General features: G+C 39.7%; 1 protein-coding gene across 2 annotated transcripts in view; it reads right to left on the minus strand.

The window, feature by feature from the left end:
* The window catches only part of LOC137277734 (T-complex protein 1 subunit gamma-like), a 223,035-nt gene that overhangs the window by 15,413 nt on the left and 182,302 nt on the right, over positions 1-25,320 (minus strand). Inside the window, exons 2-4 of one of the 2 annotated variants that reach the window (XM_067809632.1) lie at positions 12,161-12,187; positions 12,013-12,074; positions 9,709-9,759 (exon numbers count right to left, since the gene is read on the minus strand). In XM_067809632.1, coding sequence (XP_067665733.1) covers positions 9,709-9,759; positions 12,013-12,074; positions 12,161-12,182 — 135 coding nt within the window. In that variant the 5' untranslated portion in view covers positions 12,183-12,187. Of the gene's footprint in view, positions 1-9,708; positions 9,760-12,012; positions 12,075-12,160; positions 12,281-25,320 lie in introns of those variants that run through there. The other variant, XM_067809631.1, reaches the window with a different exon arrangement.

Genomic DNA, 25,320 nt, shown 5'->3' on the forward strand with positions numbered 1-25,320 from the left:
ATTGCAACTGTGATGGGTGTTACTTTAACACAAAATGTTACTTTAACACAAAATACATACAAAAGTTTAGGTTAATATTTCAGATCAATAGATCAACAAATCAGATTCACTTCGCACATCCTGTCAACTGTGAGACTACTGATTAAAACATTAATATTGACAAAATCAAATGTGATAAAATCTGACATCTATTTTGTTTCACCTTAACATCATCTATGAATAATAGAGAGATCAAAATGATACAAAAGTGTTTAACAATGTTGAAATATTTTATGGTTACTGTTGGACCCTTTCTTTTACAACAATTTCACTCCATGTTTGACAGACAGCCACATCCACAAATTGGTCTGTTTCGTCTATTTGAAGAGTAGCTGAAGAGCATCAGGGTATTTAACTTTTCAAAATGGTAAAAACAATAATGCCATCTGGATAAAGGAGAGGTTTCACATGACTTCTATTCAGGTGCACCTTTCACTTAAACAGACTGAATCAAGTGCATTTGCCCTTTAAAATAGCCTATTGGTAATGTTTTTCATGCTTGCAAATTATATTTCCAGTGATATGTCCATTCATAGGAAATGTAATAAAATGAACATGTTAATGTGCCAGTTGTTAAAGGAAATCCACATAGATACAAATTACCCTTCAGTTCCAGTGACATTCTTTTGATGCTGCTGCATTGTTATAGTTTCTTTCTGCATAGCTTACTGACATCTAGTGATTGACATCATGAGCTTCAATAGGATACATCAACCAAGTAAACAAATCTGACCAAATTATCCAATAAACCTCCTAGTCTCAAGACAACCATGACCAATCTTAATGTTAGTACTCATGACGTATGGCGTATATCATCAACACAAACCAATACATGACAGCCCAGCTGACGTGTTAAGTTAACAATCAAACAGATTAATGAACAAGGGATCAGCATGGTCAACAGGTGCTCCAACAGGTTCTAAGGTTATTCTATATTCTAAGTCCTCAGGTTTCATGCCTAGATTCAAACACTGCCAGTGATATCTGGCACTGTCATAAGATGACCATAGATCAATTCAAACATTTAGATTCAAATGGCATTGACTTCATTCTTGAATATGTTGAGTTACATGTTATACTAAGGATTAATTTTTCTTTATCCACTTTCTTGATGGGAGCCCAATGTCTGATTAAAACCCATCCTTAATGACGGACTTACTTCTAGCCCTCAAAACGAGTGACCTGACTATTTAGGTAGTATTTCAGTTCCCTACAGTTCACCCTGTGGTAAGGGTAAAGTTGGGGTGATGGTTTCTCAATACCCTACAAATGCCACCACATTGGCTACCATTAGAACACTCACAACGAATGCTGATGCTGCTCTGCTATACCACTCATCTCACTGTCCAGGAGGATATTTTATGCTCAATATTACTCAGGATTACAAACATGGAGACTTTAAGTTGGTCAATACATCTTCCACTTCAAATAAATCCATGCTGAAAGTCTCATTGAATAAAGTAACGAAGGTGAAGGCATTCTTGTTGAGCTGTCAAAGATTGCTCAAGTGAGTGAGTGAGTTTAGTTTTACGCCACACTCAGCAATATTCCAGGGATCATGAGGCTTGAACACAGCAAAAACCAATTTGCTCAAAGTTGATAGATAAAATTTACAATAAATAACACACAAGTGACTTAGTTTAGTTTTATGCCACACTCAGCAATATTGCAGCTACATGCCAGCGGTTTGTAAATAATCGAGTCTGGACAATCCAGTGATGAACATCATAAGCATTGATTTGCGCAAATGGCAACTGATGACATGTGTCAACCAGGTCAGCAAGCCTGACCACCCAATCCCATTAGTTGAATCTTGTGAGAAGCATAGTCACCTTTTATGGCAAGATTGGGTTGCTGAAGGCTTATTCTACCCTGGACCTTCAGGGGCTTAAAGGTTGCTCAAAATAGCAATACTTTGCAAAACAATTGTATACATCTAGGTGTTGCCTCTTGTTCAAGATAATGCAAATACTTTCTATTTGATCTACCCACCATTTCCACTTAGTCAAGTCGTATACATGTTACAAAAATAATTCCAGGGTCCCTTCAACTTAAACTGAATGCATTTATTCACTTTTATGAGTATTTAATATCAATCATTTTAAAGCCATGTTACAACTCAAATTTCAAACAGGACATTAATTCTCATGATATGAATTCTAGAGTTCAGAAAAAAAGAACATGTTTTGGGGAATCTCAACTTCATGCTTATGACCACTTGAGACAAAACAGTAACATAGATCTGCATGATTGGCCCAAATCCATACCTAACCATGTATGTAGATAATTCAGTAAATAAGTAATCACAAAATCCACTTGGATCATGCTTCCAAAGAACCCTTGTGACATTTGGACCCAGTACTTTATGAAATATGCAGAGGTATCAGATTGCATGCTTCATCATTATGAAACAGGCTGCAATCAATACCCTGTGTTTACAGTTCCGCTTCTACTGGCATGTCACAGAATGATTGCTCTATCAACACTGACATACACACAGACACAAAACAATTATTTGGCCCTGATTGTTTCATTGGACATTCCGGGTGTTTACTTTAGTACAGGAAAACTACATCCACAGAGTTCTCTCGGGTGCAGCCACTGATGCCAGTATAAAAAGGGAATTGTTGTCCATATGTAAAACTGATGAGCTCTTACCTGCTTCCAAAATATTTTGTCAAGATGATCTAGGAGGGGGTAAGAATAGAGTCAACAGTCATAGTTTTACAAGGTTTGAGATATATCAGGCCAAGAGTGAATGTTTTAAGGGCTGTGTGACAAAATTTGATTCAGGGACAGTCAGACCTACAGTATGGTTGATGAATGAGTGAGTATGATTTTGTGATGCTTTAGCAATACTCCAGCAGTATCATGGCAAAGGGACCCCTGAAATGGGCTTCACACATTGTACCCATGTGGGGAATCAAACTTTGGGTCTTCGGCATGACAAGCAAAAGCCTTAACCACTAGGCTACCCGACCACCCCAATAATGCCTGAAGACTGAGAGAGGTATTTCAATGACCATGAGGAATATGTTTCAAGACAGCTGTTTCAATGACAATGAGGAATATGTTTCAAGACAGGTGTTTCTGCGACCATGAGGAATGTTTTAAGACAGGTGTTTCAGTGACCATGAGGAATATGTTTCAGATACCACAAGACAATGTCTTAGGACCATGAGACAGATTGTTTCAGGGACTGTAAGACAAACAATGGATCATAGTGCAACACTGTATCACTGTGTCATTGTTTATCCCACAGCACCTCCCTAAAGAAGATATCCACTTGCTTTCAAACACTGACAAAAAAAACTGGGTAAAGCATGCCATAAATTAAGTCAGAAACATGGGTCTTGTAATAATACAGTCATGTAATTGATTGCCATATACTGCAAGTTTTAAAGTGATCTAGCCATGGACTTCATGCTTAATCTCAAACACTGAAAAAGCTGAAAAACACTACTGACATTTTACATAATTTCAAACACTGCTGATCTTTCGCTTAATTATAAACACTGCTGATGTTAGCTTAATTTCAAACACTGAAAAAGCAAGGCCATGTAGCAAGTGAAGGTTTGTAATCTGTGATCATGTTAAGAGTGTTGAACACCATGTGGCAAGCGAAGGTTTGTAATCTGTGGCCAGGTTAAGAGTGTAGAACACCATGTGGCAAGCGAAGGTTTGTAATCTGTGATCATGTTACGAGTGTTGAACACCATGTGGCAAGCGAAGGTTTGTAATCTGTGGCCAGGTTAAGAGTGTAGAACACCATGTGGCAAGTGAAGGTTTGTAATCTGTGATCATGTTACGAGTGTTGAACACCATGTGGCAAGCGAAGGTTTGTAATCTATGGCTAAAATTAAGAGTGTTGAACACCACGTGAAGGGAAGGTTTTTATCTATGTAATCTATGGCCAGGTTAAGAGTGGCATGCTCTGATGTTCCCCTGCAGTCTGAGGCCAGCGGTGGCCAGCATCTTCTATAGATCCCACATTATGGGCCACATTACAACAGACATGTTTATAATAATGGGTTCATGAAGCAAGCACCAGATTGATTGATTACCATTTTAAGACAGACACAAGTCAGATCATCGCCAACAGCCACTTATTTCAGCTAATTATGCTTGATACGACCGCATGTGATTTACTGCTGGTCCCTCTGACTAAATCATACAGCAATGTTAACATCGTAGGACTCATGCGGACACAAAGGAGCTATGAAAACAGAGAGGTCTCAAAATAACTGAAATTTATTAGGAGCAACCAGTTTGAGACAACGTCTTACACATATTTTCATAATTTAAAATACTTTCAACAGAACTTTTAATATCTCTCCCAGGCTTGTAAGTATTTTAGGATATTTTAAAACCCAAAACAGTTATGTCATAGAAAACTGGCTCAGTGTAAAGGTGAAACTGCAAATGTCACACACTAAAATAAGGATCATTTACTGCAAAACAATACACCTATTATACAGTTAGGGCTGACTGGCTTATCCTGTTCTTATAGTCAGTGGGATAGTCCAGTGTCAGTGGGATAGTCTAGTACAGTAGTAGTGGTAAATGTGTTCAATCGTCATGTCCAAGACTCGGTTGAATTTCTCACATGGGTACAGCTTGTGAAACCCTTAACTGGAGTCTCCCCCGCCCCACTGAAATACTGCTGAAATGGTACTAAAAGTGACATGAAACTAACTTAAGTTTCAATCACAATGTTGATTTCAGTTGTGAAGGTATGGCCAGCTTTGCATCAAGGGCCACAACATTCAAGTAGGGGTACTGAATATGACCTTGATATAGCTAAGAATTCAACCACAGACTTGCTGGCACATTGATCATCAAACCGTCTATTTGGAAACCTTTTTGCAATCAGCTAAAAGCCATGTTATGACATCTGGCGACACAATATCATGTGCAGCACTAATTTGATCAGCACATACCTCCCTTCTGTAACTCTTGAAGCAAACAGTTATCCAATAAAGTAAATTAGTAAAGAGTGGTGGGGAAGGGGTCCAAGTCATAATGAAGTTTAGAGGCTGTTAACTCGCGAGCTGAAGACTTGCCCCAGTAAACACTTAAGATGCTTACCAACCCATGCAATCATACACACCAGGATTGATTCACATACGTTTAAGATCTTCCTTCATGCTCTAAACTGAGCCTTGGGGTCACAGCAATCAAAATATTGATCACAGGGTAGCAGTTAATTGCGCTACACTGGACTTGATTACTGACCAAACATGGCTTCAGTAGCGGACCTCACCCTTTGTAATGGCTGAGACAAGTCACACTAAAACATGGACACATCTGAAGCCAACGACAGCACCTTTATCTCTAAGACAATAACAATAATAACAAAGCAAATAACTGGAGAACATGGTATTTTATAACATCTATTCTTCTGATGACTTTTCTCCCATGATGTTTTTCCAATCACTGATGCTAGACAATAATACATAGTTCAGGTCTTAGGTGTTTATTGAAATATTGCAACTTGGATGTATACACATAGTATCCACTATCAAACAGCTGCAAAAATACAAGGTTTACTACATGTCTTGAATATGTTTCAAAATGATTTAAAATCAGTCTTTTTGAAACAGATAATAGAATAAAGTCTGGAATAAAGGTGAAATGAAACCTGCTCAAAACGATTAAGGCAAGTATAACAGCACCTTGACCACTTCCATCTGTGACTGAATCAACAAATCCTTCAGTTATCAAAAACTCTCATAAGTGAACTACTGACAAGTGGACACTCCGGATAAGTAGACCTTTCTCTTCAGTCCCAGCAGCAGTCTTCTTTATTTATCATTATTTCATGTTGGATAAGCAAAATCGAATAAGTGGCAATTCCATTCCTTTAGACGTTTTACAAATAAAATGTCATCGAAAAGGTGGCAATACTCAGATACTCAAGTCATTGTGGATTCCCTCAACGGTAATAAACGTGTCTCACCTGGCATCAGCCACACGGTTTGTTAATTAGAGCAGACTAATTAGTCCAAGTAGAAGGACAAGTTCACCTAGAGCATCGCCAATGACCATGATAGTGAAACGACAGTGTGATGCTGATTTGATGTTCTAATTTGGTGAAATCTTAACAGGTGATATTACACAAACATGAAATGTTTTTTTATAAAGAATGTCCATATTAAAAATTAATTTTGTGTGTGTGTGCATATAGAATTATACAACTACAGAAGCATCGCATTTTGTACATGTATCATGAATGCAGCACTACGGGCCATGAGATATCTCCCATAGACAACCATAAACTTTGATAAAGCCTGCCAAAACATAGACACAAATGAAGGCGATTAAATAAGACAACACCCATGACTGAAATGGAACAGTCCTAATTAATGCTGAGTAGACATAACTCTTGTACTGATAATACACGGCAGGTATACCCACCACAAAACGCCTTAGAAGTTAGGATTTGTAAGTAATGTTGCATACTTTAAGATGAGGAACATTTTCGGACTGAACACATTTCATTCAGGTATCATATCAGATATAATAAATCGCAGGACATGTCGCGTATTAATCCTCTAATTTCACTAATTCAGAAATGTCACCAAAAGCTCAATGTATATTTGTATTATGTTATGAAACATGTGTGAAGGATTATGCCACAATAATAGCCAAAATCGATAACTGACAAACACACGCTTTAGTCCTGGACAATAATTACCAGTAGAGTGGAAGCTGTCTAAACCTGCACTCAATGGGACTGAAGAAAAAATCTGGTTTAGACAAACAGCTGGATGGTAGAGCTGATGGTAAATGTTCAGCCATGGATGTGGCTGAGATTGTATGCCGGTGTTGACAACATGTTGGATTGGGCAGATGCTGGTTTTGACAGCTTCCACTGTGTATGTATTAATAGTTTCATGTTTTGTCTTCAGTTACTAAGTTCATAATTAAGTGGATTTTACAGAGTTATTTTCTCACAGGGCAGAGTGGTCTTCACTTTTTATTGTGAATTTTGTGAAATGTTAATATGTCAGTTGTATGCCATGAGACACGTTAATAAACTAGGTTTCTCTTTCTTTCTTCTTCTGTTGGTAAGTAAATGATATGAACTGTACAAGGGGAATAAAGAGGTGTGATATGGTTTCATTTGAAAGTCTCCTCACAAGCTGAAGGGTCAACTGTTGTATCAGGCCTACAGTTGAACACAGAGCTTAATGTGGCAAGAATATACATGATCGCTGATAATAATGCTGCCCATTAAGTATTACATGCTATGTCCTTGATAGATGTTGATGTCAAGATACAAATATTACACATTAGGGAAATTTTGTGGAAATGCATTGGTTAATATGCATGACATGAACATAGTACCAGATTCATTATTTACTATTTTTTAACTCTGTTGAACTTGTTATAAATACAGTCAAGTCTCATTAATCAGACCTCCATTTTTCCGACAATCGGCTTTATCCGATGCTTTGCTTTAAACAAACTGAATAAACATAATTTAGTCTCAATTATTTAGTCCAGCATCCTCATTAATCCGACAATTTGCTGTGCAATGGTCGATATCAGATTTCAGTCCATTGGGCTCAAAAGCAGACCAATGAATTGCAATCTAACATGAAAGCTAATATACATAAAGTACTCAATGAAATGCTGATCATAATCAAAACTAATTATCATACAAAGAGAGAACAAGAAGACAAAGTCATTAATTTCCCCGCAACGACAAAATATCGTTCATAAATATGTCTACAAGTTATGATTATGCCATATGTTATGCTGTGTATATAGAAAAGTGGAAGGAGTGCAATGAAAGGTTTTAAAAGTTATGCTCCTGCAAGGAGCACAACCACCTATTCCAAACATGTTGCCATCGAAATGCCAAAAATACTTAATTCAGAATTCCAAAACTACCAAAAGGCACAGTACATCAGCTGAACTATTCCGATGACAAGTCTGGTAAAGAAAATCAAACTGTTTTAAATTTCTGCTCCGCAAAAGATGAATGTGCATTAAATTAATGAAAGAAATATTTTGTCGGCACTTGTGCATATGCTTCTGGAACACCTTGCTATCCCATTCTCAGCACTCCTCCCTCGTAACAAACAGTGCAATATGTCAATACTTTAATGAGAGTTTGGTAAACAACTGTTTTATTTTTAGGACAAAAATTCTGCAAAACCCTCACACAGTTGGTACGATGTTTTCATGTGTTTCAAGGAGCATTTTATGTTTTTAGCATGTTAACTATGTTGATAAGTTGTCCAGTTAGATTGCAATGCATCTGTCCACTTTTGAGTCTAACGCACTATAACCAGACTAGGTCCTATGCTAAATGTATGTAATGTCTGGTCTAATTGTTTCTACTGCACCACTGCATTATGGTGAGTGAGTTTAGTTTTACGCCACACTCAACAACATTCTAGCTATATGGCAGTGGTCTGTAAATAACTGAGTCAGGATTAGACAATCCAGTGATAAAGAGAATGAGCATCGATCTGCACAATTGGGAACTGATGACATGTATCAACCAAGTCAGCAAGACTGACCGCCCAATCCCGTTAGTAGCCTCTTATGACCAGTATAGCCATCTTTTATGGCAAGCATGGGTTGCTGAAGGCCTATTCTACCCTGGACCTTCAGGGGTCTGATGCATTGTAAGAAAATTATCAGCTTGAGGATTAGTTGTGCAATGAACCTGTAATGTTCTTTAAGCTGTTTCATGTTTAAGACAATGCAAATAAAAAGAGATTCAAACACCACAATGTGTTTTCTCTGGCATGTCAGGGGAAGCAACTCTAAAGGGCACTTTATAAAATCTTAGATAAATGGGACACCATTCACCCAACCTCACCCAATCAATTGTTTAGACAGTTGTACCTTAAAAGGCAAATGCATTAAATACTTTGGTATCACAAAAACAAATGTTTCCAGTCTGACAAGCAATAAATTCAAACCATGGCATCGACTCCCCACATAATATATTAAAATCATAAACAGAAAAATTCAGTTGAAGCTCCTAAATTTTTCCTCATGTACAAGAAAAACAATGGAAATAGACTTTATACAATACATGATCATTACATAGTAAAAGTCTGGGGGACACGTGTCTGTATACTGTAATCATGGTGATAGCATGGATCACAAAAGTGACCCTTCATGTACCCTTGATATAAATGATTCCAAGGATAATTCTTATTTTTGAACATTACAGCAAGGAAATTATGCCACAAATAACATGAACAGATTCAAAGTCTCTGCATGCTGTGCTGGTTAAATTAATCGACTGATCTACACTAGCTCTGACTTTCTTGGATACCTTGATTTGACATCAGATCTGCAGCAAATGTCAATATGAAATCCAATTTGGAGTTATGTTTTTCCCAAATTCCTGTTCTTATCCATACAATAAAAAGGCTTCCATACTCAATTCTACTACATTGTAATTCCTATGAAATTAAGAGAATCATAACAGTAAACAATCCACAATTTCACAAAAACAGTTTTTCACTTGCATGCCATTGCCAAGGACTTTCTTTAGAAGCACTGGCCAAAGTGTTACTATATGATCCGTCGAGTCAATAAAAATTTATGCCTTATTGTCTTCCCTCCATTACAGGGGGAGAAAACGGCCATGATGGTGAAATGAACAAGTTTAATCTTTTGGTACTTTCAAGCTCTTACCTTTAGCATTGCCCGAGGACCAAGACATGTTCTTATGACATCTGCAATGGCCTAGAACAAAAATAAGTACAGCTTCAGTAATGTCACTGATAAGTACAATCATAGAATGCTGGAGTATGGGTTATCAATAATGAGATGACAGAACAGAATTTAACATCAAAGTTTGCATTAAGTAAACAGAAAGAAAAGATTTATCTTTATTCATGTTGCATGAAATATATATGCAACACATTATTACAAAGTTGCTTCTAGCAAGTCGTAGACTGGCAACTCAGAAAGAGATTCATTTTTTTTTGTGAAAGCTAAGAACTATGTGAACATAATACTGAAAAAAACAAGTAATTTACCAACATGTGCAGCAAGAGTAACTTGTGTATATCACCCACTGATCACTACAAACTACTGATTACATACAAAGAATCAAAGAAACTGGAGACATCAGAAACAGGTCTATTGGAGATGGTTTTGGATGCTTCATGAGTGTTTGTTGAGAATGTATAAAAGTGTATTGATGGGAATGCAAGTGTATTCTACATAAACTACAAAGTAGAAATAAAGATAGTAAAAACTAGGATTGCCTCTTCACTTGAACGGTTTCTTTGGATGCCATTTGGACCATTCATGACAGTGTTCTTGTGATTAATGTGGCACTGATTTAATGCTGCTGACACAAACACAAAATTCACCAAGTGCAAAAAAACAAACAGGAAGGCACAGTCAAATATACAAACTACAAAAAAAATATGATCCCGACATTTCCAGAACACTAATTGTTTTGATTGTAGACCTAAAAACAACAGAGCTACAGCCTGTTTGAAGAAGGGACAATTTAATCGACACTCATGTATTTCTGTGAACATTCAGTGCTAATCCAGTGGGACTCAGTTGAAACAAACTCAAGTTCTAATTAGACTGTGCCATCGTGGTGTTAAAAATATAAATTTCTTTGTCAGCGGGGCACGGGAACAGCTTGTGAGAATGTGAGTTGACTCTTGTCGGATATGTGAAAGTTCATGTTTTTGCCATAATTGTGACGCAAGTATTGATTTCTACATAACCATAATGTGAAGCAAAGACACTTCCCATTCAATTATCTATCGTTAGGTACTTTGAATGATGAAATCTGTTGTTTTTTCAAAGAGTTACGACATTTTTATGAACCCTAAGAAGACATGTCTTGGAAAAATTTACAAACTTTCAAGGGAAATAACTCAAAACTATTCAAGCTATTGACATGCCATGAGCAAATTAAGCTTTCCAGGGTACATGCTTTCCAATGGCACACTGAAAATGGTTGCGCTATATGCCACTCTGGAGAAGAATTTTAAAGACAGACACCGCCAAAACGCAAAAATTTCAGGGTTTTTTTCAAAATAGTGGAAAATATCACCAGCCTGTCTACCTTTGCATACAAAGTCTGTTTTTGTATACAAAGTCTTCTGGAGCGTGTAAGCCAACAATGTAAATCGCAGCCATATTAATTCCCTTATTTTTAAATTCCACTTGCCATCTCATCATGTTTATATTGGTTATAGATTTCAGCAGATTAATATTTTTCCAGATCAATCAATTTGGCCATCAGTTCAAGCAATTTCTTCAACACTTGTATCAAGACTACTCAATTCAACAAAACGTAGCGCTGGGGCTTGAGTTGACTGAATCTAACTAAAATCTGATGTTTTACTATAGTATAATATTATACTTTGATACAATGGTAATGAAGTACTGATTGGTGTAATACAGTCCAAATGCTAATACTAGGCTCATCTATTCACATTAAAAGAAATCAAGGGTCCTTCATAAACTGGTCCAATTTTCTCTTTTCCGAAAATATTCAAAAGAATACAAATGTCATATTGGAATGTCTCGAACTCTCAATGATGTGAATGTGAAAAAGCTTCATAAGAATATTTAAACGATTAACAATCAAGAATCTGTAAACCGGATGAAAACTAAACTCGGAAAAATACAAAATGTGACATAAATGAAACTCCCAGAGAGTTTACAAGCAATGTCTTTATATATGTACCCATAAAATCGTATTGATGCGTGTATGCACATGATCTCATCGCCTCATTATAAAGCATACATGTTTTCAATGACTTCCCTTATCATGTTTATAACTCTGGTAATTTCATTTGTGTTGAATAGATGGAATACAACGTCACATTTGGAAATGTAAATTTACACTTGATGTCATATATGGATATGTGGTGAGTAAAAAGCCAAAATTGGATTGTTCTGGAACCATCTCCATGTGCTCGGAATGTCAATGGCGATCTCCATACAAAACACGAGACTCACCTTCCCGGCGTTTATATTACCCAGCTGGACCTTCCGGCCAGATTCCCGCTTCGTGTTCTGATCTGAAAGGAACACATGACATTAATTAAACTAATGACATAAACATAAACTCCACATACTACACAGTATCATAGAAATTCGTACATACTTAGCACTATTATCGCCGGCATGGTTTTAGGTTGAGATATCGGAATGAGGCTACAGAAGGCCAAGCGCCCCCTATCAACAAGGGTAGACAACTTTAGTTATAAGGTTGATTGTGTCCCTTCCATCAATCCCAAACACACGAAGTGCATTAAAATACTCGTCGGAGCTCCCTGAAATATGTAAAGCACGTTACGTACACCAAACGATGATGGAATTATAGCGACCAAATTAGGTTGAGAACCCTTCAAATATTCACAATAGATCGAGTGCAAAATATGTTTTGAAATACCGACATCACTTATTGGATTGGGTTTTTTTATGATCTAACACAAAACAACATTAGGAGGTGTCAACAAATTGATTTTCCCAACACACACCTACTTGCAAACTGCCCGCCAGTTGACTGATCAATAATCTTATGTATCCCGTAAGAAAAAAAAAGTACTGTGTAAATACATGATGCACTCTCTTCTTTTTGTAGTATTTATTCTGTCAAGATCTTCGTTTCGATAAACATAGAGCAGCGGTATGTTGTCTCTGGTTGTAGCTCGAACTCTTGTTTTGTTTTCATGCCCACGTGTCCCCCATTCGTATCGACAAATCCAGTGTCGACTGTGAATACACTAAATACACATGCGCGTCTGTTTGATATTTTCTTGTGGCTGGTTTGACTAATTGGTCGAATGATGGCCTTTTTCAAGTGTATTCTGGCATTTTAGTGACAATTATTTCTTCGGTCTGTCTGATATGAGAACTATACAGCCCCAATACAGCGCATGCATCGAATGTAATGCAACATAAACAATACCTTTAACTTGTTCAGTCAAGAGCTTGTGTTTGTGCGTGTGTGCGTGTGTGTTCTTGTTTGGAATTCCAGTAACAGGAGAGATCGGGTGGTCAAGCATAAGTTCCTGTTGACACCTCACGTCACTGTACTCAAACCAGGGAGCCTATATAGAGGTAGAGTATCCCTGCTCAAAGACATCTACGGTGTAATGTCCCCCACGATGGCGATATCCAGTACGTGTGTGCACCCAATATCTACCAACGGACGAGATGGCGGCCTGCCCTTTGGTTTTAGCCTGAAAACGTTACATTTCTTATTTGTTTGGAACCTCTTTTGAAGCCCTCCCCCTGGCAGGGCAAACATCTCCACTCAAGAGTCATGTGAGGCTGTCAAGCGTCTGTAACCTTGTTACCGCCATTACTCCAATATACTGTTCACGGCGATGTGGCCTTGTGGTACTACATATGGTACTGGCGCTATGGTACTGAAAAATAATTAAATCTGGAACAGAAAATCCGGTGATCAACATCATGAGCGTCGATCAACCTAGTCAGCGGGCCTGGCCTTTAGTCGCCTCTTAAAAGAAGCACGGGCTGCTGAAGATCATTTGTAACACTCTGTGAATACTGCAACTAATAATAATGAGTATTTATAAAGCCCTGTATCCATCCGCGGAGAAAATGACACACGTAGTTAAATAACGCTATGAAATAAAACCCATGAATGACAGCCTGAAATATATCCTGTGAATAATAACAGGTGAAAAGTTCTATGAATTATAGCTCATGAATAATAGTGAGAAATACACTGTATGAATGATAGCCTGAAAATAGTTGCGTCTTGGGTTTTGATTTGACTGTCATTAATGATGATGAAAGTTTGACGTCCAGAGGAAGTTTGTTCCATTGTCGAGGAGCTGCGTGACTCGTGGGTTCAGGAGATTCCGATTTTGAGATCGAAGAGTCTTTATAGTTTATTCGTATAGCTATTACTAATATCGTGATTACAATTGTTTGATACTTTCCGTACAACTCATGCAAGGTACGTGTATGCAAATTCTGCTGTATGCGTTCCGAATTACTGTACTATGTATCAGGACCAGTGATCTAAATACTGAATATATTTTCCTGCAAACCTATATTACATATTCTAAGATGCCATTGTGAAAGATCAAAAGCACCGACAGTACTTTATCAGGTGATAAATACAGTATAGTGAACTGATGTCGGAAGCACCTTCATGCTTTACAGTTCTGGGCGAAAGTGTGCTTTATGTTACATTATACAAGGGGCTGGAACGAACTGTATTGTTTAAATACATTTCACTGTTTGTTTCAATTGGAAAAGAGCTGACAGTATAATGTTAATTAGTTTTAAGTTGTTTTTATTTTCACAAAGATGTTGATCATCCTAGCTAAACTACCACACGTCAGCAGTTGTATCATAATGTCTCTTTGGTATACCAGACACAGATGATCGTGGCGTTGAATCTAGGTAATGTGTCCTGGTTTGTCTGCACCAAGTCCGTGCTAGTTGCTCTCATCACATGGTGAACGTCAGGCCTGTATACTAAGCCGTCTTGATATCGCTGAAATACTATTCAAACGACAGTTAAGCAAAACACGCTCTTTATCGTCACTGGGTACACACTGTATATCCTAAGTCTAGCCGTTAGCTGTAATACTTACTGCTGAGCTCTAAACAACGAGCAATAGTCTAAATTAAACAACAAGATTCTGTGCGTAGGGCTGAAGTTTCCGGTTGGGTAGATACTTGCAAGGGACAAGGTCAGGTGGTTGGAAACACTCCAGACTACCCCACTTAATTCCTTAACTACATTCAGGACTCAGTCCCATCCTGGAAGACGATATCTGCTCTTTAGTAACTGCGAGTTTCTAATTCGCAACACATTCGAAAGTGTATGCATTAACATTCTCAAGTGAGGTTGAATGCATTGTTAAGAATCTTCAGTATGTGGAACAGTCTATTCACTACACACTCCATCGAATCACAGTTGTGTAGATCGATGCACATGCTGTCGATCACTGGGCTGCATGGTCCGGACTCGATTATTTACAGACCGCTGTCACATGGCCTGAATATTGCTGAATGTGGCGTTAAACAACTAACCCGCTGTATGTATGGACTTACTGTGTTTGAGGCTGAGCACGGAGAAAAGACGTATTTATGATAGAGGAATACATTCCCCAAGTTGACAAACCAAATATACATTTAGACGAAATACAACGCCAATATAGCATTTGGAGGTTGTTATGGATATCTGATGTACTAATAGTCTGTCGTACAGACCCTGAAGTATAAATATCCAAGAAAGCCCACGCAAGTCTAGAAAATGTGACAAGTCTAGATTTCCACAGCTTCTGAAAATGAAGAGTCTCAGGGCTCCATTTCATTACATTATTTTTTTCACTATGAAGTTTTTTCAGCAAAATATGTTCATTTCAGAGACTAGTTGTTAGTCTAATGCACTAATTGCTTCGTCCATTTGCACAGTATTTGGTGCTGAACATTTAGTGGCTTAATACACTGCATAAAGTTGAAATTGAAAAGAAATCACCTTAAAACAGAAGCTAAATGTGTAAGAATATATGTATAGACCAGATGAAGCATACACTCTGACTTTCTTACTAATTGATTTTCTCGACTCCGTCTTCATCCTGACCTTTCTGTTACGTTACAAATGTTCAAATAACTTATATAACTGGGGATGTCCTCACTGACACGTCACTATTTGTGTCACTGTATTTTCACTATACATTCTGGGTGAAATATATTTTGTTGTCACGATACATATCCTGTCGCTGATATATCCCTGGTTTCCGTCGCTCCCTCTGTGAATGGCTGCTGCTGGCGGAGCTCTGAATGGCACTGTCACTGTATATTTCAGGTTTCTCTGGCTACTGTCATGCACGACAAGCCATTGTCACTGATATACTCGGGTTCTGTCCTGGAGGGACATGTCTGATGTACTAAAGGAAACCCCCTACTGCCCTGAATGGAATCCCTGTGTGTCAGATAACACGTCTCTTGATTCACTAGGCTATTAATTACATGCCTGTCATGACTCAGAGTGTCACGTTTGACATGACAATACGACCCAAAGCAGCAACCACCGATCGATATAACAACATTGTCACATGTGCTGTTCCGTAGGACGGACACTTACACATGTGTGCAACGCTCCAATCAGGTGACGTTCGACGTCGCCAACAGTTCGGTGCACCTCTGCTGATTTGACGGTTTCTCGTGCCTGCAAGCATGGGAGATCCTGACATAATACGGGTGCATCAAGTTATACATCTCCCACCAGAGGAATTCTCCTTAAGCAGTACACTCTTATTCACCACCCTATATCGTTAATTAATTTTAATAGTGTTGTAATTACTATTCATGACACTGTCATTACATTTACTATATACACCCTACTGTCATCAGTGAGTGGTGACGTTGTACAAACTGGCAGGCTTCCTGTAGCAGATGGTTGGAAGAGTATTTGTTTGATGCGTTGCTGCCTCAGGTGGGCAATGGTAAATATACGCTTATCTAGCGTTCAGGGAGTATCGATTTGAGTATAACAAATCCAAGCACCTAGTATTTGCTTTGAGGAATGTTATCATATACACTTAGGTCAACTGTGACAGGAAATTATTGAGCATTCGTTGTGAACTCTCATTTGTGCTGAGGGTAAGGCTGCAGGTAGCTGGGCTGGAACTGTATGTGTACAGGGTAAACTAACAACTAACTCTCTCTCTCTCTCTCTCTGTCTGTGTGTGTGTGTGTGTGCATGAGAGAGAGAGAGAGAGAGAGAGAGAGAGAGAGAGATGTTCTTCAAGTGAAGTGATTTGTTCAAATATTCTAACAGGGATTTATTTTCATTACATTCAATACTTTTTGCCTAACCTTATGATTTTGTGCACTTTTAACGATTCCGACATTTCAAGAGAAAGTGACAAATAAACACAACTGAATATTGTAACTGAATGTTCATTGTCACTCGAACAACTCAGAATGTAACATATGCATGTTATACCGCTATGCAACCTGGTACCGACTACTACAGTCAGTCAGCTGGCTGTTTTTACACCAAGCAACATTGTGTGTTGCATGCCGTGCCTGTTGCCGTCCAAATTCCAGGTTAGGACAGGTACCCCGTACCCATCTTAAGGGTTGACTAACAGAATGCTGAAGATCCACCCGCACGAACCGATCCGTTTAACTACGACTGCCGTAACCCTATGTTGAAATATGCTGAAGACGTCAAAACCCAAGGGTCGCCTTGTGCAAGTCGACCCCGGTGCTTCCAGACAACACTGACCACCCCCAATATCATCTATAGTGCAACTATTCTCCTATGGTTGGTTGGTTGCTTTACGTCACACTCAGCAGTAATTCCACCTACAAATAACCGATCCAGTGATCAGCATTATGAGCATAAATCTACAACACTGGAATACGAAAACACGTGTCCACCAAGTCAGCGTGCCTGACCATCCGATCCCGTTAGCATGGGTTGCTGCAGACAAATTCTAACCTGGGTATCCATGCTCCTTTCTACACAACAGAATGTGTTTTTACAACGCTGGATAATCGAGGATCGACCACAGTTGATTCTGTAGCCTGTCGGAGGGGATATTTGCTAGTGATATCAACCACTAGTTTGCATGACCCTATTTTCAGTTCTTCATATGCTACAATTCACAACGGCTTTCCATGTAACATATGCTCATAAAATATTTAGAATGGCATTGTTGCATGTGCTATCATCCACAAGTTCGCTTGGGACAACAACGATTATTTATTTATTTATCTATTTATTACACCAGTAAAGATACGGCTAAAACAATGCCAATATGGCTATTATTTCATCTATTCAGTCATTCGTTCATTATTTATTAGACGTTGAAACTGATGTGTAAATGACAGGAGTGTTAAACTCCCGTTGGTATTGCGTGTTTTGTATTTCGACCGACCCCAGGACAGACCAACTGTTGAGAGCTCTCCGTGCGTTAGGGTCAGCAGCTATCATGCTGTAATTGCTTGATGTGTTTATTTATCTGTAAGGTCGCCTCATTAACTGCGCTTCTTGTTTTGTTGGCTCCAGGGAATTCCAACTGATGTGAGTGGGTTCATCAGCACGCGACAGAGATTCTGGGGATTCGCGACGACACTCCGACTTTTCCCCGTTCTTGACAACAACCGCCCACCGATACCCTGCTGTTGTCGACATGGCGGTCTCTTTGGCACCAATGTTAAATCAAACTATGGAGATTACGGTACATGTGTTAAAATGCGCTAACACTAGATAATCGTTATGTGTTGAGGGTGGCGTGCTACGGGTTGGGGATGGTTGTGGCGTTCTGGGTTGGCAATGGGGTACTTGTGGGTGGGACAGACACCTTTCGTGTTTTCTTGCACACTCAGCCAAGTTTTCAACATCTTGGATCCTTATCCGGCTTACATGCATGCTTCAGGAAGAAGACAAAATGTTATGTATGTCAACTTCTTCCTTATTGTTTCTTGGCTATTCCTTGCCGGTTGGTCACGTCATCCACCAATATCAACTTCTACATGCATGCCTCCCAAGAAGCTTAATTACATGCTTCAAATTAATACCGCTCTGCAGCCACTGATCATCCAAGTTAGAATGGGTCTTCAGCAACCAATACTTGTCGTGATAGGTGACAATATCGGTATCAGGTGGTCGGATTCGCAGAGTGGCAAATGCGCCGTTATTACGTAGCCTCGTAGCTGGAGGAATGCTGTGTTCGGCTATAAAGAAGAAATAAACATAGGTCCGCCAGCTATCAAACCGTGATCATCTGGTAACGTTTAACTGATGACATCAACATCTACATACGTTATTGTACGTTATACTTCCTAGCTTTCTAAGTTTCTATACCTCTTAGATATGGATAATTGATAAGGATAAAGTGGTCAATCGGAACGATACCGTTCGGTCTCGCGAGGCTTCATTGTGAAACAAACTTCTTAACTCTCGGGTGCGTTTGTTTGTTATTAAGGCAGCACTGTCATGTTAAAACTGTATGCAGATGTCTGAAAATAATCAAGTCGGAAGCCTACAGTTACGTGGGTGATAGTGTGAGCAACGTTTCACAACATAAGGATACGGTGATGCACAATCAACCAAATATCGAGCCCAACCATTAGCATGATCCATGGCCGGCACAGTTTGCGGAGGTCCGATTGTTACCTGAAGCTATCGTTTTTGAACCTGTTGCAGGAACAATGGCTAGACGTTTTGTACAGGACATGCAGCATCTGTGTAAGTCATTACATATAGTAATGACGGAAAATTTAAGTTTCATGGTCCGACGACCGCTTTTCTGATACTAAACAAAGAAAAATCCCCACGTGACACGCAATATCGACCTTATTCCATGCTTGTCGTAAGCGGCGACTAACGTGATCGGGTGTTCAGGCTAGCTGACTTGGTTGATATATGCCGTCATGTCCCAGCTGCGTAGATCTATGCTCATGCTGTTGATCACTGGATTGTCTGTTCCAAACTAGATTATTTACGGAACGACGCAATATAGCTGGAATATTGGCGTAAAACTAAACTCATTCACTCATTCATGCACTGGTATCTGTGATAGTGAGACTAATATGAGCCGCGTCAGGAGCCGCGTGTACCGCGATTCCAAGACTCCCGTCAAAAGTGAGTAGCTGAGATGTATGACCATTTGACATATGTGATAAAAGGATGATTGCTCATTACCCACACTCTGGTATTTGATATGCTAAATGGTCCGTTAGGCTTACGTAAGCATATTTAATGTAAGAATCATAATTACTTAATGCATTCATAATTGTCATAATAAACACAATGTCGCCCCGCGGCATGGGAGAATGTTATAGCTTCGAAATAAGCCCCGTCTGCCGTGATATTCTACGGTTTTATTGTGGCTGTGACCAACATGTCCGCGCAAGTAATCGGCTAAGGGACGTAACTCTCGTGTTGCGGCGCCAGTGACTTCGCGCTGCGTTGTACAATGTGCCCACAGCGCTACGAACGTCGTAGTTCTACGTTAAGGCATGGGAGTTCGATCACAGTGGCGCCAAGATTTTTTTGTTAGGGACGGTAATCACAAAGCTATCATTACGCTACGATCATTGTCACTCCCGTCACTAGCGCTAATGAGATCTTTACTGCCATAATTTAAATTACTTTCACAAAGACTTACAAAAGCCGTAGCGTTAACATCGCTTCGTGGAACGAGCCCCTGAGCCGCACATGCTCCAGAGAACACTATTGGCCATATTCGCTGAGACCTGAGATAATGGACGCACTGTATGACTATGCAAACCAGTCAGCTACTGGTATAAGCACCGAATGGGACCTCGGGATTGTCCGACATCGGATTCCCTTGGGATAATTAGCACTTAGGCATACAACATGCTTCCAATCGGAACAACCGCAACTCCCAAACACGAAGTGAAGTTCCAGACGATTTCGAGCACTGAGTAATCTCCCATTAATTTTCCTCACCACACAAATGACACAACTTGTGTTTGTTGAGACGCACACTGACAATATTCACCAGTCAGTAAACAGCAGATACATGAACGGCCAAGATGAAGCCCGCGTTGTTGGATAACAGCCTGAAATAAGTAAATATTTGTCATAATCCAACAAAAGTGATATGAAAAACCTGAGAGAAAACTAAATCAATCAGCTGTGGGGGATGTACGTGTTTTATTTTAAGCTCTGGATTCCTTAGGTTCATTGCTTCCCGGCTAAATCAATGAGCAGATCCCGCAGGAAATGTACAAGAACTGTGTTAGCTCTGCATACAGTCACGCACTCCCGGAGTTTTGTCTATTTACCTTCGTAATTTTGATTGATTTTAAAAACGCAATGCAGAAGTGCGGATTACTTCATTTTTGTCTGATAACTCTACGTTTGCCATTACAACAACAACGACGAACAATGTCCAAAAAGCGAACCTCACGAAACTGTCAATCGTAAAGCATGGTACAAAGGTACTTGTCTGCCTCTCCAAAATGACAAGAAAGCGTTGACTCATTTCGTTCAGTATAAACTTGGACGATATTGTTTTCATGTCATCTCTGTGAAACTACAGATGTGTATCTACATTTACACAGGGAATTCACAGTATGTGGTAGGGTTTTTAAAGCGGCTGATCCATGCCCAGGTGAACAGCCATGTTCCTGGTCTATCCAGTTGAGTGGTCTCACCCGTGAACATCCGGGTTGTACTTGGTCTTCAGCAACCCATTGTTTGTTTCTCTTTCCTTTTCTTCTTCAGACCGGTCTGAATTTTAACTGATCAGACAAACAGTGGATTTGGTTGTTGTGACACCCTTTGCTGCTGTAATATTATGGTGGACTGTATCCGGTTAATCGGGCGTGTGGTGACGTCTTAATGACGTCACTTCCCATCCATATCCTGTCTTCACAAATTGTGAAAGGATGTTGTTTCCCTAACTGGATATAACCTGCTTCTGTTTTAGTTTTAGTTGACCATCTGAGGAAGAAGATAACGTGTCCACATCCACATCACATCATATAATTTAGCCTCAGTTGTGACTGTTGTGCTGGAACTTGTCCAGAATGTCCATCCATGTACAACGTCACTTGACGTTTTTCGGTACACACGTGACGTAATTGTCTGTCGAGCATGATAGACATAGAGTAGGTGTACATGATAGAATGGCAGACGACAAGAGAAGGTTCTGGGTATAGCAGGACCGGTAGATTACGATCCGATGTAGAAGCAAGAGACTGAATAGTAAATGTCCCAGTTCCCATCAATGACTTTTTAATCTATGCAAGAAACTCAAACTCCGATCGGACGTCCAAACCGTGCAGCCCTAGCTAATAGCATAAGGAAAGCATTCTGATATATATGACAAAGATACTTTCTCCATAGATCCAAAAGGATAAGGTGATATTCCTGATAAACAACTGATAGATACTCTAACTCAAAGGAATGGGGCATACTGGGTCATTCGTGATATCAAAGCCCCTTTTGGTGCGGGCAGATGCCACGGCAGAGATATTCTTGGCGAGCGCCGTGTAAAAGACATATGTCATTCCTTATGAAGTAGAAATATTGGACAACCATTTTTAAGCTCGGACCGACGGTGTAACCTGCTGAGGAAACTGCAAGCGAAATTAGTTCTCTGAGAGGCGTTTTAGACGTTGTACAGTTCAACTTCTTTATTGCAGTGAGTCAGACGCTTCGCCGTGGGTGCTAACAATGGTATCAAGCAAGTGCTTGTAAATACCTTCTGAGGCGAGGTGTCCTTGGAGTGGCTCCATATTCGTAAATAGGTCGGGTTAGAATCGTAACTTCAGCAACGATGCTTGTCTTAAGAGGCGCTGACTTGGTTGACACATGTCATCGGTTCCCAATTGCGTAGATCGATGCTTATACTGTAGATCACTGGATTGTCCTGTCCAGATTTGATTATTTACAGACCTCCGTCATATAGCTGGAATATTGCTGACCGCAGTGTAAAACTAAATTCACTCACTCACTAACGTAAATATATCCGATATATTGCTGGTTTTCTAGGTCGACACGTCTTTGTCATTTATAAGTCACTAATATACGCTTTTGTTTGTCATGATTGACACGCCATTGTCACTGATAACTCTGTTTGTCGTGCTTGACTCTCACACTGTCACTGTCACATCCCTGGTCCCCTTACTGAACCCCCCAATGCCCATAGGGAGCGCGCGAGAATCTTCTCAGCTGGCATCTACATCAGATCAATCAAGAAAATATTTTATGTGATTTTTTCCAGACTGGTTGGTCAAACCTTTTCACAAACTAAGGTTTCAGCATGGAGGACCTTACGCGGGCAGATTTCCCGAAACTGTCCGTTTCATATGGTTGCTACATCCTAATAATTGATCCAAACCTTTCCGACCAAACGCGAAGGTGAGTATTTGCTTCGTGTTGGCTCAGTCTCAACAACCCTATCCTGGTTGGAGAAAAAAATGGATAAAACTACATCTGTTAAAATCATTAAATGCATATTTGAAAGTAGGTCAAAACGTGATCGACTTATAAATATGCGCACAAGGTTTAATACACATTATATGTTCAGAGCCTCCTTTCACAAAGCTCTGAGGTGACCTTAGTGCAATGTTAAAGACCCTTAGCAAAGGCTACTTCGTGAAAGGGGCCTCTGGCCTAATACAATTTTTTTGTGTAGATGCGACCTGGGCCCCCTTTCACAGAGCATTAAGGTGATCCTAAGACACTAAGGTTGCTTGTGCAAGAGGACCCGGGTCTTGCTAGCGGTAGCCACCTTTCACCAGAGCCCTTTACACTTTCCGTATTACACACTTATTATTAAAGAGAGAGCTCGCGATACAGAGACGTGTTTTTCGTATGTCCGATACATGGAGTACAGGTACGAACGGTTCATAATTCAAATACACGGTGTGAAAAACAAGTGGTCGACACAGACAGTGCATGATTTATAGAACAGTTCTTCAATAAGGACAGTTCATAGACTGAAAAGCAGTTGTTCGACACAGGTAGAGCATATGTTGAAGAACAGCTGCTCCATACATACAGTGCATGTTTGAAGGACAATAGTTTAAAATGATACGGTACTACTAGTGGGCACAGTGACGCTAACCACAGGCAAACTGTAGCGCAAATCGGGTTGGGCAGCATAGAGAATATGACAAGTCTTCTTATATGTGAGCGAAGCGAGCAAAGATAGGCAACGTACTTTCCTCGGTTCGATTCTAAAAATGTTTTACATGTCAAAATGAAATATCTCCACCATCAAAGGTACACTCCCATTTCCTCACTTGGCTGTGCTCTCACATTTCTTACCCCATGTTTAGTAATTACTCACGGGAAATATGTTTTATTCAACATTTTAAGCGCCACCCGTGGTATTCAGATCGTTCTTCGCCGCCATTACCCCTGCCAGCTTCAGTTGAACGGAGTGATGGAACAAGAAATAAGCAGAAATTAAAAAGAAATACCACATTGCCTATTTTTATCACGAACCTGTTGGAGTTTATTTGTCTTATCTGTCGTCGCTATTGTTAGAATTTTCGTAACATTTATTCTACATAAAAACTCTTCTGGCGTCATGTGTGAATGAAGCAGGGGGGATAACTGTAATTATTCCGTATAGACTAATCCCTCCTGTTCCTTCACTCCGTTGACCCGGAACTTGGAAGGGGGAATGGAGGCGAAGAACGGTCTGGTACAAGACGAGTTGCGTTTAAAATGTTGAATAAAAAGTATTTCACATGAATAATTGTTCAGCTTGGGGTTTGAAACGTAAGAGTACAACCCAGTGAAGAAATGGGTGTATACTTTTGATGGTGGCAATGTTTTGTTTTGACATGAAAAATATTTTTAGAATCGAAGCGAGGAAAGTACGTTGCCAACCTTTGCTCGCTTCGCTCGCATGTAAGAAGACTTGCCATGTTCTCTATGCTGCACAACCCATTTGCGCTACAGTTAGCCTTTGCGCTAACGTAGCTACGCTGTAACCCGGCAACGTTCGCGCCCTGGAAACATTGTTGGACACATTTTGTATCGAGCTGACAGTATATATTGCATTGTATGATACGTTCCTGGAATAAAAATGAAGATGTGATATAGAAATTGATACCTAAAGTCCTTGCTCGTGTAAATGAATGGGTGCGGTCGCGGTCATCCGGTACGGTTTCCCTTTGAACTATTTATTGTTACCAAGACGATTACAGAGTACCTGCTCACTGTTATCTGCTACACACTATTAAAATTTTATTCATTGCGCGCCAATCGTTAATCTAACATTTCTGAGTGTGGATCACCATGGCAACGATTCCGGGAGTATTTGAATTAAAAAGCGACAGTGAGGCAAACCAATTTATGGAATTTGTTCCTTCAGGAGACTAACTCGAACCAGACGTTTCAGACAACGAATTACCAAATGAAACACACGTGAAGACCCTGGTTAGAATTCGCCTCTAATGGGATAGGGTGGTCGTGTCCCAGTTACATATATCGATGTCCATGCTGTTGATCACTGGAGTGTCTGGTCCAGGTTCAATTAGTTTCAGACCGCCGCCATATATGTACATGTCTATATATCCGAGCTGTAACACGCCCGGCAAAGAACGTTTTCTGTTTGCCTGCATGACTCGCTGTGATTATTAGACACTGACACTGGTAATCTTATCAATACAATCATGTACACGACAGATCTAACCCAAGCGAGTGTTCCTTAGCAACGCCTGCGATGACGAAACGACAAAATGGCGGTTCAGTCTCGTGTGACTGTTGTGAAACAGGCATTTCAAACACGATTGCATGTCAAAAACTAGGACGACATGTTGTATTCA

Source organism: Haliotis asinina, chromosome 3 (assembly GCF_037392515.1).
Source record: "Haliotis asinina isolate JCU_RB_2024 chromosome 3, JCU_Hal_asi_v2, whole genome shotgun sequence".
NCBI lineage: Eukaryota > Metazoa > Mollusca > Gastropoda > Lepetellida > Haliotidae > Haliotis > Haliotis asinina.